The 17,313-nt window shown below is 42.7% G+C and overlaps 1 protein-coding gene across 18 annotated transcripts in view; it reads right to left on the bottom strand.

The window, feature by feature from the left end:
- rnf220a (ring finger protein 220a) overlaps positions 1–17,313 on the bottom strand; it is a 173,841-nt gene that overhangs the window by 13,229 nt on the left and 143,299 nt on the right. For all 18 annotated transcript variants that reach the window (XM_078264764.1, XM_078264766.1, XM_078264761.1 and 15 more), the window contains 3 exons: positions 5,810–6,002; positions 5,635–5,690; positions 5,285–5,396 (listed from right to left, as the gene is read on the bottom strand). In XM_078264764.1, the coding sequence (XP_078120890.1) occupies positions 5,285–5,396; positions 5,635–5,690; positions 5,810–6,002 (361 nt within the window). The remainder of the gene's footprint in view (positions 1–5,284; positions 5,397–5,634; positions 5,691–5,809; positions 6,003–17,313) is intronic.

Consider the following 17,313-nt stretch of genomic DNA (forward strand, 5'->3'; position numbering starts at 1 on the left):
TCTCCTTTCTTTGTCCGAAATGAGTTAAAGAACGGAGCCGGAAAAGAAGTTTTACTCTTAAAAAGGATTATCCTTTTCTCCCAACAACACTCACCTTTCCATTGTCCTTTCTATCTCTATAATGAATATTCATTTAGCACAGCTGATTCATAGAATACCACATTTAAAAAGTTGTTTAATTTCCCAATGCTATTAAAAAGACAAGTTAATCTATCTTTATGCGCCTGTGGCCATCTAAACACAGGACAGGGAGGTGGAGGGGGAAGCAGCAGGAGGTGCAAAGATTTAATGGAGGTTAAAAAAAGAGCAGGATGATTTCACAGGGCCAAGGAAAGGAAAGACAACTCTCTGGGGCTAAATGTGACACACAGAGAGATAAACTGCCTCTCAACCAGCAAGAACCACAAGTAGAAATCCTTGAGTTTAAGCCCTTTATGCTGTGCTGTGTGTCACTGATTTAAGCTGGCTCAGGGGTTTTCAACCTTTTCGGTCTTGGAGCCAAGAATACTAAAAAATATGTCTGGCTTAGCAAACATGTCAAGTAGACTTACAGAAACAAGCTAACAGTTCAATTTGGGTTATAACCTAAAATGTAAGGTATTCAGTTTAGTGTCAGAAAATATACAAGAATTGTCTGTGTGAGTTGGCTTCTATTCAGACTAGCAGAAAGTTTCCATGAGTGTGAGCCCCAGGGGGAGACTTAAGTCACTTACACTGCTTTTAATATTAATAAGTATTAGCTGAGAAGGCAGAAACATGACACAACTGTTCTGTAGCTGAAAATAAGATGAGCGGCGTATACAGTATGAAATGACGTTTATATATGTATCTGACACATTTACATAACAGATGTAGCTCTAGATAGATCTACATCTTCAGACTGTATTTTCTGACAAGATACTTGCTCCAAATACTGGAGATCCTGGACCAAGAACTCAAATCTGTGTATTTTACCAATCTGGATCTGAACAAGATGGGAAAACCTCTAAACCCAAACCAGTCTACATCTAATACATAACGTCCTGGACTCTCTGTTAAGTATATTTGTCTGTCAGTACACCAGACTGAATATGTATGTCTCTCTCTCCAATTATGGCTCTGGCTTTGTAGGTTTTAACTGAAGATGTGGCCTTGATCTGAAGGGCTGGCATCATAACAAACCCGAAGAACCAACACTGAAATACAACTTCCATTCCCGCAACATGCTGCTACACCAACTTAGTTCCTGGCCCACAGGGCTTTTTGAATGGTGTGTCCATGTACGTATGTATGTATGCGAGTGAAAGAAAGTGAAATTGCAGTGCATTCCCATCTCCAGTCACCCCTATGGCGACAAGCAAGAAAGAAAGCCTGACAGAGACAGATAGATGGCTGTGCCTCCCCTCTATTTAGCGCTCTGTCCCCAACGTGTGTGGGGCTATTTCTCATTTCATTAGTGTGTGTGTGTCTGTGTGTAGCTGAAGACCTCCAACATCCATCTCAATCAGCCCCGTGTCTTAATCTACTGTCTACCTACATTTTGGCCTCACTCGGCCTCTCTCTCTCCCTCAACACAGCAAATGATAAAATTATGTCACAATTAATTCTAAAAAACACAATATTCTAGCCAACGTTTTTATCCACCAGGTAGGGAAATAAATCTCTCACACGCAGGTGCTGTGAAAATAGCAGCGGTAAATCCCTTTAGAGCATGCTGCACCCTGTTAACCGAGGCCTTAACTACACTGACACACCATGATAAAACATTTAAGTCACTATTGATTTCCCCTGCCTCAGCCCGATCTCTGTGTGTGTGTGTGTGTGTGTGTGTGTGTGTGTGTGAGTGAAGGTGTCAGATGGCAAAAGGGAAGCGGGGGCATTTTGTACCAGCCTGAGAACGGGAAGAAAAGAGAAATGTGAAAGAGAAAAGGGTGAGAAAGAGAAAAAGAGAGAGAAAGGTGGCTTAGCGACAACAATAAAGAGAAGAATCAGAGGGGAAAAGGCACAGGAAAAGGCTGTGTGTGTGTGTGCGTGCGTGCGTGTGTGGAGGGGGGATGGAGGGTAGAAATCTAGCTTCATCACTTCCAAATTGAGGACAGATTCAATTATTTACAGAAACCACATGGAAATCTCTCTGCATTGTTCCAGCTGGAGCACCAAATTTGGCAGCAATCGCATTGGCGGCATTGGAGGGGCCATTTATCTTGGAGGGGAGAGAGTGTCTCAGGCGTTGTACATGTATACCGTATATATATATATATATGTGTGTGTGTGTGTGTGTGTGTGTGTGTGTGAGCTCATTTATCTTGCGGGGGGATTGAGCAAGGGAACGAGGAAGCCCCGGGAGGCGACCAGATCATTACCCATCTGGGATCAGAGACAGAGATTTCACTAACGTTGTTCTGTGTGAGACACACACACACACACACACACACACACACACACACACACACAATGTATCAATGTAACGAAAGGAGACAAATCTCATTTTCATTTGGGGACAGAGGGGCACAGAAGCTCCACAAATACGTGCATTTATAGCAAGCGGAGAAGAGTGAGGCAGGGAATTGTTCCAGCCAGCTGACTGCTTGTTCCACTGCAATCATTCAGCATCTAGTTGGCTCTCTTTAAATGGATACTTAGATTAAGGCATGTTGTGCTGCAGGGGGCCACTAAGACCTCAGCCAGAACATCATGTAACCACAAGCACACATGCATTTTCGTTCATAACAAAGTCATAATATCATATTTTCTTCGGAAAGTCTTAGAATTTAAGGTAGTTCTTGGCAATGAGCTTCAGGCAAGAAAGATGATTCCCACGAAATTAAATCTTAAAGATTAAGTTTATTTCCAGAAGATATTTCCCTACCGACATTAGTCCGATGTAACTTATGGTCTGTGGCTGGAAAATAGAAACAAAAATAAAAACTTTAATTGCAGTAAGTGACAGCTCTGAAGAGGACCCTGATGACGGCTAAAACGTCCATGTGATGCTATGCAAATAGAGCACCATGAGGAGGGTGCCTTTTCCTCATCAGAAACATACCAACTATGCATGTGTGTGCACGAGTGAATCAATTTGCACCGTCTGACCACCTACATCTCTGTCTCTCAGACACAAACATACACACACAGTAAAACGAGGACGGTCACAGCACAGACAACAACTTATCGAATGCATCCCCTCGCTTAGCAAACAAACACACACACACACACACACCTCTTGCCTTGCAGTGCCGTTTCTGATCAATACACTTCAAGCTGCTTTGCTTATTCACCAGCTATCCCATCTGCTGATATTTAATATGGGGAACACTCACACTGAGTGTCGATTGATTCATTTAAATTAAGCATTTATCGCGTGCAGCCTTCCCAGAGGTGACAGGGAACATATAATACGTGCATAAAGCACAAATAGTGATTTCAATAATACTTTTAGTAAATATACAGTTTAGACAATTCTGTCATTAGTTTTCCTACTCTGCTAGCCGATGCAGCCTTGACTGAGGTTTCCAATAACAGGAAAAACAACGCAGTGAACACTCCAATCATTTATACCGTAACATTTTGCCTGAGGAAATTGACTGAAGAGGGAAAGGTTACTAAAATGAGATGAGAGTGATGCTTTTTAGGGGGTATTCTTAAAAGGCACTTCAGGTGGACAAAGGAAATCACTTTAAGAAATAGGGTCTGGGATGGAAGGCAACAAGCAGACTGACCCAAGCTCAGAGTGTGTGTGTGTGTGTGTGTGTGTGTGTGTGTGTGTGTGTGTGTAATCACATGGGGCAAAAGGACAGGAGAATATGCCAGACATGCAGAAGCAACCAATCAACCAAATCCCTCTTTCTCTTTGCCCACCGACTTCGCTCTCGCAATGAGCTGACCTCTATTACCCGTGCAGGGGACAGTGTGTGTGTGTGTGTGTGTGTGTGTGTGTGTATATATATGTGTGTGTGTGTGATTGTTTACTTGTGGCAGAATATGGATGAGGAGATGGAAATGAGGGAATTACAGAGTGCTGGCCTTTCACACACGGGTGTTCTAATGAATAGGGCAGTGTGTCTGCTTGTATGTATGTTTGAAACACAGCTGAGCGAGGAAGGTTTTTTGGTCCTATCCAGCCGCCAGCTGCAGTCATATTTACAGGTCATTATGTTTTATTTAGTATTTCTGCTAGGGCTGCCTTCTAAACGTCAGTGATTCAAAGCCCTTCAAAGTCAAATCTCATTTTTCCAGTTGAATCACATAGCACTTTTTTATAGCTGTCATTGTGCATAGAGCAACACTGGATAACCGCATGAAAGGCTATATACTGCTACAAACCGAGTCATGTCAGAAAACTACCCTAACTACAAAAGTTGTCAGCAGCCAATCAGGAGTTCACAAGGATTTTAATAACACTTTTTATTTCATGGTAAAAAATTGGCGACTCAGAGTCGACTTGGAATTTTGATTCAGGTACAGCCCTGATTCCTGCTTTACTGGTAAACATACAGAGTCTTATTGAATTACTAGCGTTTGGTATGTGATGCCACGAGGATGTTCTACTCTAACACAATTTTATACTTCTAGTTGGCTGTGTTAATAGCGCTTCCATTTTTTATTGGAAAGTTGATCTATGGTTCATATTGATAAATGATCAATCAGTAATGATGTCCCCAAATTCAATATTTACAGTTAATAAGAATAAGAATCTTTTTCCTATTGTTTTGTGTAATTGTTTTTGCCATTGCCATGTTTTCCCCATGTCCAACTGAGTCTACTCCCCAAATCCAACTGAGAGTCACGATATAATCAAACAATAACAAAACATTAACACGAAACAAGGTCTGAAATCTGAGTGCCACCTGTATTTACGCCACGTTTGGTGTTCAGTGTCACTGTCTGCCAATCTTAAAGTGTTACTTGAAAACTATGAGAAAACAGCTGTTTACCGTGTCATCACGTCTCAGTGTATGAACGGTGTGGTTGAAGGCGTGTGTGTGTTCTCCAGTGTGAACAAACATTTGCATGTTTTCACACTGCTGTTTTGAAACACGCGTGGGCCTCGTATCAGCTTGTGTCTATGTCCCTATTAATGATTTGAAGGGAGCTCTGTGCTCTGACAGAACACAACTGCAGTAAAAAATCAATACCTGGAGACCCTCCCTGTCACACGCACGCACACACACACGGCAAAAAACTGAATCCATACAAAATGCATCATTTATGACCATCTACAAGTCAACTCTCCCACAAGTACAAAAACTCATCACAAAGTCATAGAATCGCCATGAGAGTGTGTCCACACATTTGTGTGACCTACTTTTCGATCTCGCTGTTTTTACAGGTGCGTGGTGCGCAGGAGGAAGAGGTGGAGGATGAAGGAGTGCCGGGGTCTGTCTTGCTGCTTTCTCCGTTGCTCGTCGAAGGCATCTCTGTAAACAAACAAACGGGTGGCGGGGTTAACACTTGATGGTGACTCTTCTAGCTGCAATAAGCATTCACACACACCTCACTGCTACATTTAAAAAAAAAAAAAAAAACATGAGCCAAAATGAGGATATAGTGCAATGAATATACAACATTCTTGGCAAATGATCTCTTTGTGCGAGACGTGCAATACTAAAATCTTATAGATACATTTTGGAAAATACATTCTGTGGCCCTACTTACCGTCGCTGGCCCATTTGGAGAATTCAGGCGTTATTCTGTTAGAAGGCATCCCACCGCTGCAACACAGAGACACAAATGTTGGTATGAAAGGAGCATCAATGGTGCATTTCATTTTGTCCGTTTAGTTAAGATAGTATTCTGCTAGTTTGACAGCGCAGCAGTTAAGGCTTCATACTTGAGCACGGCTCCCCGTAGCGCCTCCCTCTCCCTGGCCTCTCCTTGGTCCTCTCCGGCTCCAGAGCAGGGGATGATATCGGCTTCGGTGTACTGGGCCTTGCCGTACTCCAAGGTGTCGTCCCCGTCCACGTCTAGGTCAGCGTCGCTGTCTGCCGCGCTCTCCTTAATGCTACACGTTGCAAAACCTGTTCCTGTGAAAAGACGATAATTGTCAGCATGACTTTTATTTACTTTGTCACTAAAGTAGGAACAAAAGAACCCTAGGCATTATATGTAAAGCGTAACAGTTACATTCATTCCATTTTTAAAAAGATGCTCTTGTGATCATCAGAGGACATCAGTGATATTTGAAGCCTACATTGGAATTATTTTCACATAAAACCGCAACCCTTGGCCTCAACACTTAGAATTTTCCAAAACACAGCGTGGTGAGGTTTGGTGCTAAAACTGACACCACAAGTGAGCTAATACAACGTGAAAAAATGAATACATCACAGCTGCAGGTCCCATATTTCAGCGAAACTGAAAGGGGTGATAGAATGCAAAACTGATTTTACCTTGTCATAGTTGAATAACGACAGTTCGGTGGGTAAATAGGACATACATAGAAGCTCAAAATCCCATTGATACCCCTATCCTCTGCAAATCTCACATTTTGAAACTGCCGCTAAAAACGGGCGAATCTCAACAAAGCTGGAAGCTGACATAAGCATCCCAAATCCTAGTCTTTGTCACGCCCCAACATTTGCATAGGCTACACTACTGACCTGAGGTCAGCTTAGTCTTCTGAATCTAGCTAGGTCATGCAGATCTCCAGAGGTCCGCTATTGAATTACTAAATTCACTTTTTTTTAGAGATACGTGACAGCGGCTGGTGCTGCCTCGCCGCCCTGTGTGTCCTACTTCATAAACTCGCTGTGAGCTAGCTGGATCTCCGTCACGAAGGGAAGCATGCGGCGCTCCATACCTGCGCAAAGTCACCGTTTTTGGGTTACTGGACTACAAAATGCAGAGGCCCTGATGGAGCTCCAGGGCCTGCAGCTAGCCGCGATTCATAGGATTGAAGGGACAGTAGCAGCTAACGAAATCCCTAATGTTCACAAAAATGCATTAAATTGAAATCGGCCATAGTTAGCTTTATAAGACCTTGGGGTACATGTTATGTAAGTGGCGTGACGAAATTCAAACTGTAAATATACGAAAGTTATGCCGAAAGTGTAGCAACGATCTTTTCATAAGATTAAATGGGACACATAGCCTAGCTTGCAGCTCCGGAGTTCCGCGGAGCCCCGAGTCCCGGTCGTCCAGTAACCGAGAAACGGCGACTTTCACTGGGTATGGAGGTTGCCGCTTTCTCGTCAGACTGTGTGGAGCTCCTAAAGTCCGACACGTCTTACTAAATTTGCAATTAGTAGAGATGCATCGATAGACCGGCCGGTGACAGGAATTGGTCGGTTTTCACGTGCTCGGCCATGACCGGCAGGTCAGTCTGACATATGCCAATTTCATGCCGGGCAATGCTACAATTAACTGACAACATAAGTTAGACGTGTTACAGTTTTCAAGGACGCACGCACACACGGACGCGACAGCACAGTCTCTTTTTCCTTTCTCTCAACTTTTCCGCCGTGTGTCGCGCATACCCGTATGTAGGGAACCTCGTGAATTAACCTGCAACATGTCAGCTGTTTGGAAATTCTTCAGCGTGTGTGCAGAAGATAACAAGTTTGCAATATGCAACACCTGCAAGGAAAAAGTAGGGCGTGGAGGGACGACACCAAAAACCAAAATCACATTTTTTTAGTTGGATATTGGATGTGAAAAGAAGGAAATGGTTCTAACATTGCACTTTAGATGTGTGTGAATTTCCCACACCAGGAGTAATTTATATAGTTCTATTTTATAGTGATCCATTATCTGTTCAAAATTTTTTTCTATGTTCTGTGCAAAATGTTCTATTAAAGAAAAGATAGAAAATAAATATTTGTGTGTGCTGTAAAGTGGTTAGAAAAAATGAAATCGGAATCGGCTAAAATCGGTATCGGCTGGCCTAACTAAAAGAAAATCGGAATCGGCCTAGAAAATTGTAATCGGTGCATCTCTAGCAATTAGCCATCAATTTTCGTAAAACGGCCCATATTTGAGCTTTATATAGTTGATTTCTCGCTTAAAAAAGTCTCAGAAGTGAATTTAATAACGAAATAGCCCGACAAACAATGTATACCTTTGCAGTGTCTGAAATATGAGACCTGCTGTCTTGTCTCCAATGTGTTTCTATGTGGTTCGCTCAAACCAATCAGCGCGCAGCTCATCTAAATATTCATGAGCATACCATATTTGGAAGAAAAGCTCTTGTTCCAAATAGAGCCATATTCACAGGGTAGTTAAGGGCCTCATAAAATAGCATTCGGGCAATTTTCAGCCCAACCAATGTTACATACCCTATTAGAAGACCTTAAGGAACAGTGTGAAATACCCTATATAATCATTCTATCACCCCTTGAACAATATACGAATTGTGTCTTTTGTTTGCTTTACTTTTCACTTCTGCCTCACCTAAATATCATAGTAAAAACCAGTATCTACATCAGTGTCTAATGTTAAATGGGCCAGCAATATAAGTAAAAATAATTGTTAATTTTTTTAAATAACCCTGCATAGCGAGAAATCAGAAAGCCTCTTTAAGAACCCTATTAACCGTTTTTTAGACAAACCCGAAGATCTTAAATTTAGCTCAGTTTAAACTTTACTTTTTCCTGACCAATTATGAATTCTGCAAATGGAGGTAGACATGAGAAAAATTTGGTCAGAGAGACGAGGGTGAAGAAAGAGACAGCGTTTAGACATGGGGTGAACTGATGAAGACGGACACCTCACCCATCAATCTTTGAGAGAAAGAGAGGGAGAGTGTGTGTGTGAGAGTGGCACTTCTATAAACCCAGTGATGAACGCCCAGACAAACCCTTACCGCTGCCTGACTGCTTCCTTCAGCTCCACTTAGCCACAGAGCAGGCTGTGTGTGTGTGTCCGTCACTTAGAGGCGTCACTTCAGTGTTTGTTTGAGACTGTCTGTCCCTCTGTCACTTAGACACTGTATCTTCAACCCCTTGAAGGTGAGTGTGTGTGTGTGCGTGCAAGTGTCTGTCTACCTGTCACTTACACCGCATCCATCTACCATGCAATGGTAGGTAAGGTGTGTGCAGGAGTGTTCAGGTGTGTATGTTACTTACTATTTGGAGCTAGCTAGGTGTGTTTTGTGTGTGTGTGTGCGCGCGCACACTTGTGTTTCACTTGAGATGTGACTCTGAATGCGTCTGTGTGTGTCTGCCTGTGACAGGCCTGACAGCCATCTTATTTACACCTATCCCAATTTCTACAAGCTCTCAGCTGGACTAGTGTTCTCTGTGTGTATGTAACATGACTGTCTGTGTGTGTGTGTGTGTGTGTGTGTGTGTGTGTGCGCGTTTGTGTGGGACCAGATACAAGCTCAACAGAGTTGACAGCTATCTTATTGAACCCCCTTGTCCCAGTGTGTGTGCAAGTCTCGATACTTGACTTCCTATAACAGTTGGTCTCAGTGCACTATACACAGGTTTCCTGTTTACAAACATTACAGGGTGCGTGCGCATACCAGGGGCAGAAAGCCAGATTGGTGAGCTGGTCCGCTACTGCAACAACCTTAAGTACTGAAGCTTTCCTTATTATTTGTATATAACTGCTGACTCAATAAAACGTGATTTTAGTTGGATCTGTTTGTCTGTCTTTAATTTTGAGGTGTTACTGTGATATACATGTATGGCTATAATTGTCATTTTAGGCTAATGTAACAGCCAATGTTAGCAGCAGGGTTACCCCTGAGTGTACCCCTATGGTTGGTTTATGCCTTAAAATAATGGCCAGGATTTCCGGGAAAAGGTACGATATGCGTGTCTCCATTTCTAAACATCACTGCAGGTTGACTGTTTTTAGCAGCAGAGGTTGATTGTGGGCGAGAGGGCGACAACACTGACGTGGTTAGCTCGCCGAAACCCTACTGCCACTGTCTCTGCAACGTTAGCTAATGTCCGCTAGCATACGTACAGGCTAACTATAGCCAGTTAGCTTTGTGTGTAACGTAATAAAAACCCACCCATCTCGTAGGAGCGAAGCTTAATATTTCATTCAATAAAATTATGGTACAAAAGGAGCACCAACGCCACAGGTCTTATGTTGACAACGTGGACGCAGATATAAGAAACTCCGAAGGCAGTCGTAATATTTACCTAGCAGGCTAGGCTAACGCTGTTGCGCTAACGTTAGCAAAACATCGGCGTAGCTTTAGCTAGCAGTCTAAACTTATCTAGAGTCTGGACCTAACTGTCTATGGTCCGGAGTACTACAGCCCTGACAGGTAGATATCACTTAGCTGAACAACTGAACAAGCTGCAACTTTTCTGATTGATACAATGGGAGCCTGATTCTTGCATATGACCTCAATCTGCCCTTCTTATGGCTTGAAGCCATAACCTCCGCCGGTTTTTGGCAAAAGCATGCTTCCCCCTAGGTATGTTAAACATCAGGCACCCATCACTGGCTCTGTTTGTACATTTAACCACGCAACAACGCCTTGGCATTTTGACTTACGCTATGCTGCTACTACTACTAGCTAAACGAAACAACTTCTTTCTGCCCCCCGGTTGCGTGCGCAAGCAGTGATGACGTTGCAGAGAAATCCATGTACAGTGTCTCACTGCACTGTGGCGTCCTTGTCAAAGTGCAGACCAGCCGCTAGGGCTCCGAGGATCTTCTGGGATTTGCTGCTGCTTCACCTCCGTCTTAACTGTGTAATTCATTTCATTCTTACTCTAAAAAATGAGGAGTGAGGAGAGCGAATGTGAGCACGGAACGACTGGAAGCCGCTGTGATTAAACGCGCCACCAATGCCAAGCCGTTTTACAACAGGCCCATGGTTTTTAGTGATCAAATAAAAAGCACCTTTTAACTTTTATTTGGTCTCAGTGGCAGAGGGGAACATATGGGAACAATGGCCACGTAGCGTACATCTAGCAGCCTGCTGACTCTGCTCGGCTACAGTTTTTCAGGGCATGGCAGAAGGTGAACAGAGCACATGTTACATTATACAGTCTGACATGGTGAAACGGTTGGACTGTTATTCCTATTTTCACTGGCAGACTTTCTCCTTGCAACTTAGTTTGCTGATTTTGTAGAAAGCTCAGTGTTTTTTTTCCTCATCCACCATCAAATACCTTGTTAACTGTCTAGTTTACACACATTGCATTCCAGACCTGTCTGTCACCTACAACACTGTGGTGACAAGTGAGATACAGAGTCATACCTAGAGTCCATATTTAAGTTGATACATGAGGTGGGACCAATCGTCCTCAGTGATCTTTCTGCCTTCTGCATACAATAATTGAGAAAACAAAAGCAACAGTCATTGCATTGACCATCAACCCAGCTTAAGAACTAAGTGAATCTGTGAAGACCTCTAGCCCAAATGATTCACAACAACAATATTTAAATATACAGGTTCCATACAGGGCTATCAGTAAGTGTCTAAAACACTGACAATACAAAATAGCATCCCAGACATTTTAAATGACACCCTTAAAGATGGACGTGATGCTGTATTTTCTTATTGATGCGTGGCCTATTTGTGCACATACACACTGTACATGTCTTCAGTGTTTTAAGTGTGAACATATGTGTGGCCTGTTGTGTGTGTTCCCAGTGCTTCTATCTGTCCCTCTAAGCAGTCTTGGCAGGCCAATCTAATCTGGCCAGGGAAAGGTCAGCCCCACTCTAACTGCCTTTCACTCACATTATGCACCAACGCCCCCCCCCCCTTTTTTTTTTTCTTTACCTCTCTTCCCAGCCATTCCTCCTTTCCTCACCTTCTTTCCCCCCCTTTTTTTTGTGTCATCACTCCTTCTTTCTTACCTTTATTCTTTCACATTTCTCCCACGTATCCCCTTTCCACTCATTTTCTCTTCTGTTGACAGTTGGCTTTTTTTTAACTTCTCTTCCACCACCCTTGATCTCTCTACTCACGTATCACTTGTTCTCCCTCTCATGTACCAGTCCACAATTTCCCCTCTTTTCTGCTCTACAGGCATGATCAATACACACACAAACCGACTCCTACAGGGCCACCCTGGTCTGTCTCATTATCATAACCATCTCTTGAATATCGTTGACTCTTAACATACTAACTACACATTTTATCCTCCGAGTTACATGCTTCATGGCAGCAACACCCGAGACACTCAATCTACATACATGTCACCACAACAACACTACAAGTACAGATCTGAAGAGGCAGGCAGGATCAAAGGACTCATCAGACTGACTGACAACCTGGATCAACCAATCGACCGACCTCGGCAACATCGCGTTACCATAGCAATTATCGGGACCCTCTAAGAAGCAGAGAGGAGGGGAGTCAAAGGCCATCGCACTATCTTTCTGCCATTTACAGGTCAGAGAGAGAGAGAGAAAGAGAGAGAGAGAGAGAGAGAGAGAGAGAGAGACGGGGAAAGGGACACAGACACAAAGACATGAGACGGCCATCTTTGAAGTCCATTTACAAAGCACAGATTTCTCCTCTTCTCAATCCCTCTGGGCCATCTCAACCTGCAATAATCCCCCTCTTCTCCTCCTCTGTCTCTCAGGACAGGCTGATATCAAACCTCAGGATCAGTCTGCCTGCCTCCCTGTCTGCCTTTCCATCTGTCTGCGGCTAAACAAACAGATCCACTATTGTGTTCCAAAGCTTGGTAATGCCACTAAAACAGCAGGAGTAAACACTAAAGAAACAAATAGGAACATGATATAGGAGGAACAAACTGAACTTAATAGAATGTGTTATATTAAAATCTAATTCATCATTCGCCATCATTGCTTTTGGTAATAACACTGTACTTACAGCGTCAACAGCTGAGATTTTGATAATCGAGTAATAGTCATAAATTATACAAGAATGGCAGATATTTGCTGAGTCCAGCTCTCCAATGTAAGGCTTTGTTTTTTGGGCTGCTGTTTCATATAGTTTTAAACTTTATATTTTTGGGGGGTTTTGGAATGTTATTGGACAAAAATAACTACATTTGAATATCTCACACTGGGCTCTGGGAACTTCCTGTAGACACTTTATACAAGTATTCTAACAAACTTTTCAAATGACTACTCAAACAATGCCATGTTCGCAGATCTCTCTGAACGTCTGGTCAGGTTTGCTGACTTATTGTTTGACTGGATAGTTCCTGATTTAAATCTACATTTTAGACTAGATTTAGATTAGACTAGATTAGACTACTCTAGGTGTAAGTTTATGTGCTGCTTATTTTTAAGACAACATTTAACAATTGAGTAATTAGGCTACTTCTGTTAAATGAAAATAATGGTTTTGTACAAAGCATTTAAATATCTTTAAGTAAAATATATATAAAAAAAAGCATTGTTTGGAAATCAGTATCAAAACTCAGGTCTCATGTTGCTATTAGTATTAAAAAAAAAAAGTACAACGACCCTGTCATAAGGCATGAAAACTTAGTTGTAATAAACCAATTTTTCCCTTAAATATAGACTTTTTAGTATATCCTGCAAAGTTAAAAGTAAAAGCCAGTTGCTTTTCAGCTCATTCAACCGAGACTTGGACAGGGTCTGTCATCTGGGGTGTGACAGACAGTCCAGCAGACAGATAAAGAAAGCTCTCGGTCTGTGCTGTGGGTCCTTTCAACCTGGCTAAGCCGGTGCGAGACACAGGGAAGTCTTCCCTCACACAGAGTTGAATCATAAACTGATCTTGTTCGATTTTTTCCTCCCTCCCTCCCTCCCTCCCCCTTTAAAGGGCCTTGTTCCCTCTGCCTTTCTTCCTTGCGCTCTCAAAGGGAGGGAAGGATGGTGGCACTTCACAGAGGGATAGGCCTTCTCTTTATCCAGCCAGCTGAGGAGACCCCCTGCAACATCTCTATATCCGTCTAGCCCGCCGCTGGCTCTCGAGAGCCTGCTGGACTCAGTGGCGAGTGTTAGAACCACTGAGGAGCTTTCAAGACAAAATCCACCTTCTGAGCCTTCTGCCGAGTGTGTGTGTGCGTGCGTGCGTTTCAAGTCGCTCTCCCCAGGCCACCTCAGTTATCTGTGTCACATCACAAGGTGCCCTATTAGAGCAAGGCAGAAGGGTCCTGTGTCTGCTCGTTTAACGCCGTGAAAGAGAGATGGGCGGATGGAAGGAGCATGGGGGAGATGGATGGACGGGTGGGGAAAGCCACCTCCCGCCCCACGAGCTGTTCTTTGGCGAGGTTTAGGTTGAGATTTCAACATTGATCTGTCTTGTCTCCTCTCACTCTGGCTTACAGAGAGGGAAGGAGGGAGGCAGGTGAGGCTCAGCATGTGTGTGTTCAACAACGGATCGAACAGGGAGAGAAGGAGGCGACCAGGAAGAGGGACAGATGAAAGCCGAGGTAGAGCCTAGAGAGTTTAAAAGAGCCTCTTAGATGACAACTACTCTTTACCACCATGTGTGCACATCTTGATGGCTTGCCTTTACTTTCTTTGTCACCACGTTTTACACACAAACACCTGAGTGCCACGATGGGAGCCCACTGTGGGAGCACAGTGCAGTTTAAAACATCAAACTGCACATATTCAAACAATTAGCTAAACAGAGATAAAACGTATGTTTGGGTTAGAGGCACTCTGAGGCTTAGAGGAAAGGTTCTTCTAGCACTGAGCCGAGCGTGTTACGTTTCTACTGAGGAAGTGTTCTTTAGGATTTCAAAAGAAGTATTAAATTGATAATTGTTTTCTGTTACTTTTCTAGCAAATATGCCAAATATTCTCTGGTTTCAGCCTCTCACATGAGCAGATTTGCTGCTTTTCTTTGTGATATATGACAGTACATTGAATATCTTCGGGTTTTGGACTTTTGGTCGAACAAAACAAGCAAATAGTAGACATTGCAGGCTCTAAAAAAAAATTGTGAATTGCATTGTTTCACGGTTTTGAACATTTTATAAAATAAACAACTGATGAATCTAGACAATGACCTGTAGATGAATGTTTAATGAAACACTTGTTGGCTGCAGCTCTATTCGGAAGCAGAGCCATATAGTGTAACTGTCATTTGAAAGTCTTTTGGACTGTTGGTCAGACAAAACAAGTTATTTGTCACTTTGGACTCTAGGATCTTGTGACTGACATATTATAGACTAAACAATGAATCAAAAAAGTAATCAAGACATTAATAGATGATTAAGCAAATCATTAGCCGCAGCCCTATTTGCATACATTATGAAATCTAAATAGCTCCTCCTCCTTTGAGTGGTCTAGAAGCTGAATCATAGCATAGATGTCCCAAATGTTGTTACAATCTCGCTAAATAAAACCAAACTTTGTGAACCTTGGAATGCCATTTTATGTCTATTGAGTTAGCTCAGATCTTGCGTAAATCTGACTAAAATGGTTAAATTAGCAAAAACAGATTTATTGGATGAAATCAGCTAAACTAAGTTTACATTTAACATTTGCAAGGTGTGATGACAGAAGCATTACATTACATTGTTGCTGTAATATTTGTCCAGACACCCCTTTATAGAAAAAAATCTAAATAGGCTAAGCTAAAGAAAAATAGTGAAAGTAGTGAAAACATAATAACAATACAAGTTTGAAAAATCTGAGAAGGACCAAAAACAGACGATGACAGAGAGCTACCACTATAGGTGTGTTGTGTCACAGAGCAGCCATGCTCCCCAGTGGCCAGCTCTCCCATCCAGTTCTATAATTGCATTTCTGGGCACACACACACACACACACACACACACACACACACACACACACACACACACACACACACACACACACAGTGGTGACCAGCGGGTCAATTGCCCAGCTAAATGTGTTTTCCTTCCCCTTGCTAGGAGGATTGTGTAGGGCTGAGCCAGGCTGAGCCAAGCTGGGCTGGGCTGGGCTGACCCAGGGCAAACCTACACTGCCACCAGACCACTGGTACCATTACAGCTCCGTGGTCACATTCAGCTCCCACAGAACAAACACTGCTCACACTGGACAGAGGGAATGATGGATGACCAGAGAAAGAAAGGAGGAGACAGACAGACAGAGAAAAAGGAAGGCGTGAACAAACAGGTGTCTACATACAGCTAACTGGGGTGTGACTGGACACGGCTAGGGTTGGGTACCGAAACCCGGTTCCACTATAACGGTAGTATTCGGACCGGATTAGAACGCAAATTTCGGTTCCGACTGAAATATTTTCCCTCTGTCGCTCCGGACAACGGAAGACTCTTTTTTCTTTCTCCCTTTTCTGCCGAGTGACGCACGTGCCCGCTCGCGAGTGTCCGCGCTATTCTCCGACATGCACTCTACAATCACTGCTCATAGACGGCTTTTTGTACACGCTCTGAAACGGACGTAAAAATATCACACTTTCTCTGTAGTCTACTAGCTAGCTACCGTAAATGTAGGCTACTTTTAAAATGCCATATTTTCCCTCTGGGCTCAACAAAACGGACGTAAAGGCATATTAACTAGAGATGGTCCGATACCATTTTTTGCTTCCCGATACCGATTCCGATACCTGAACTTGCGTATCGGCCGATACAGAGTACTGATCCGATACCAGTGTGTCATATATTTTATTATGTTTTAAGAATTGTATACTACTATCCCTGTATGGATGTCATATTATTTCTATCTTTGTTGTCGGTCTGGCTCAGGTTAAACTCTTTGTGAAACATGAATGCCACAGAACGTTCTTTTATTCTGCAGTTTGACAGTCAGTTATAATGGAAAAAGAACGTAAATAAACTACTTTAACGTAGATTTTCTTTAGGTCTTTATTACGTGGTATCTGATCAGTGCATAAACTCCAGTATTTCCCGATACCGATACCAGCGTTTTAGGCAGTATCGGAGCCGATACTGATACTGGTATCGGAACATCTCTAATATTAACCTTTCAATGCACGTGATCGCTAGTAAACATGTTACACTTGCTCTGCTAGTCTGTCGTTCAGGACAAGACCCTGTAGCCTGGTGGTGGGGGAGCGGGACAGCCTCCCCAAATTTGCCCTTTCAAACTCCTCCCTGTGTGTACAGGCCTCTTGGACACCATCTGAGAGAGTTTTCTCCTGTGCAGGACAAGCCATAAGTCAGGAGAGGTGTCATATTCTGCCAGAGAAGGCAAATATGGTCATTTTTCTGCAAAAGAACTGCTAAAGTTTGAAGCTGGTTGGCATACCAACTCAACATTTATTTTGTTGTTACTTGTTAATAGTGTAACTGTTATTTGTTGAATTATTGTAGTTATGTGTTAGGTGACTTAGGTTTACTTGTTATATATTTAAGTACTTTAAAACGTTAATATATTGTTAAATTTAAATAATTTTCAATAAAAAAAAATAAAAAAACTCCATGAAAGAGCCCTTCTTTGATGTCATTCTTCAGTTTTTCAAGAATCGGTTTAGGAATCAGAATCGTTTTAAAA

The sequence above is a fragment of the Sander vitreus genome, chromosome 12 (assembly GCF_031162955.1).
Source record: "Sander vitreus isolate 19-12246 chromosome 12, sanVit1, whole genome shotgun sequence".
Taxonomy (NCBI): domain Eukaryota; kingdom Metazoa; phylum Chordata; class Actinopteri; order Perciformes; family Percidae; genus Sander; species Sander vitreus.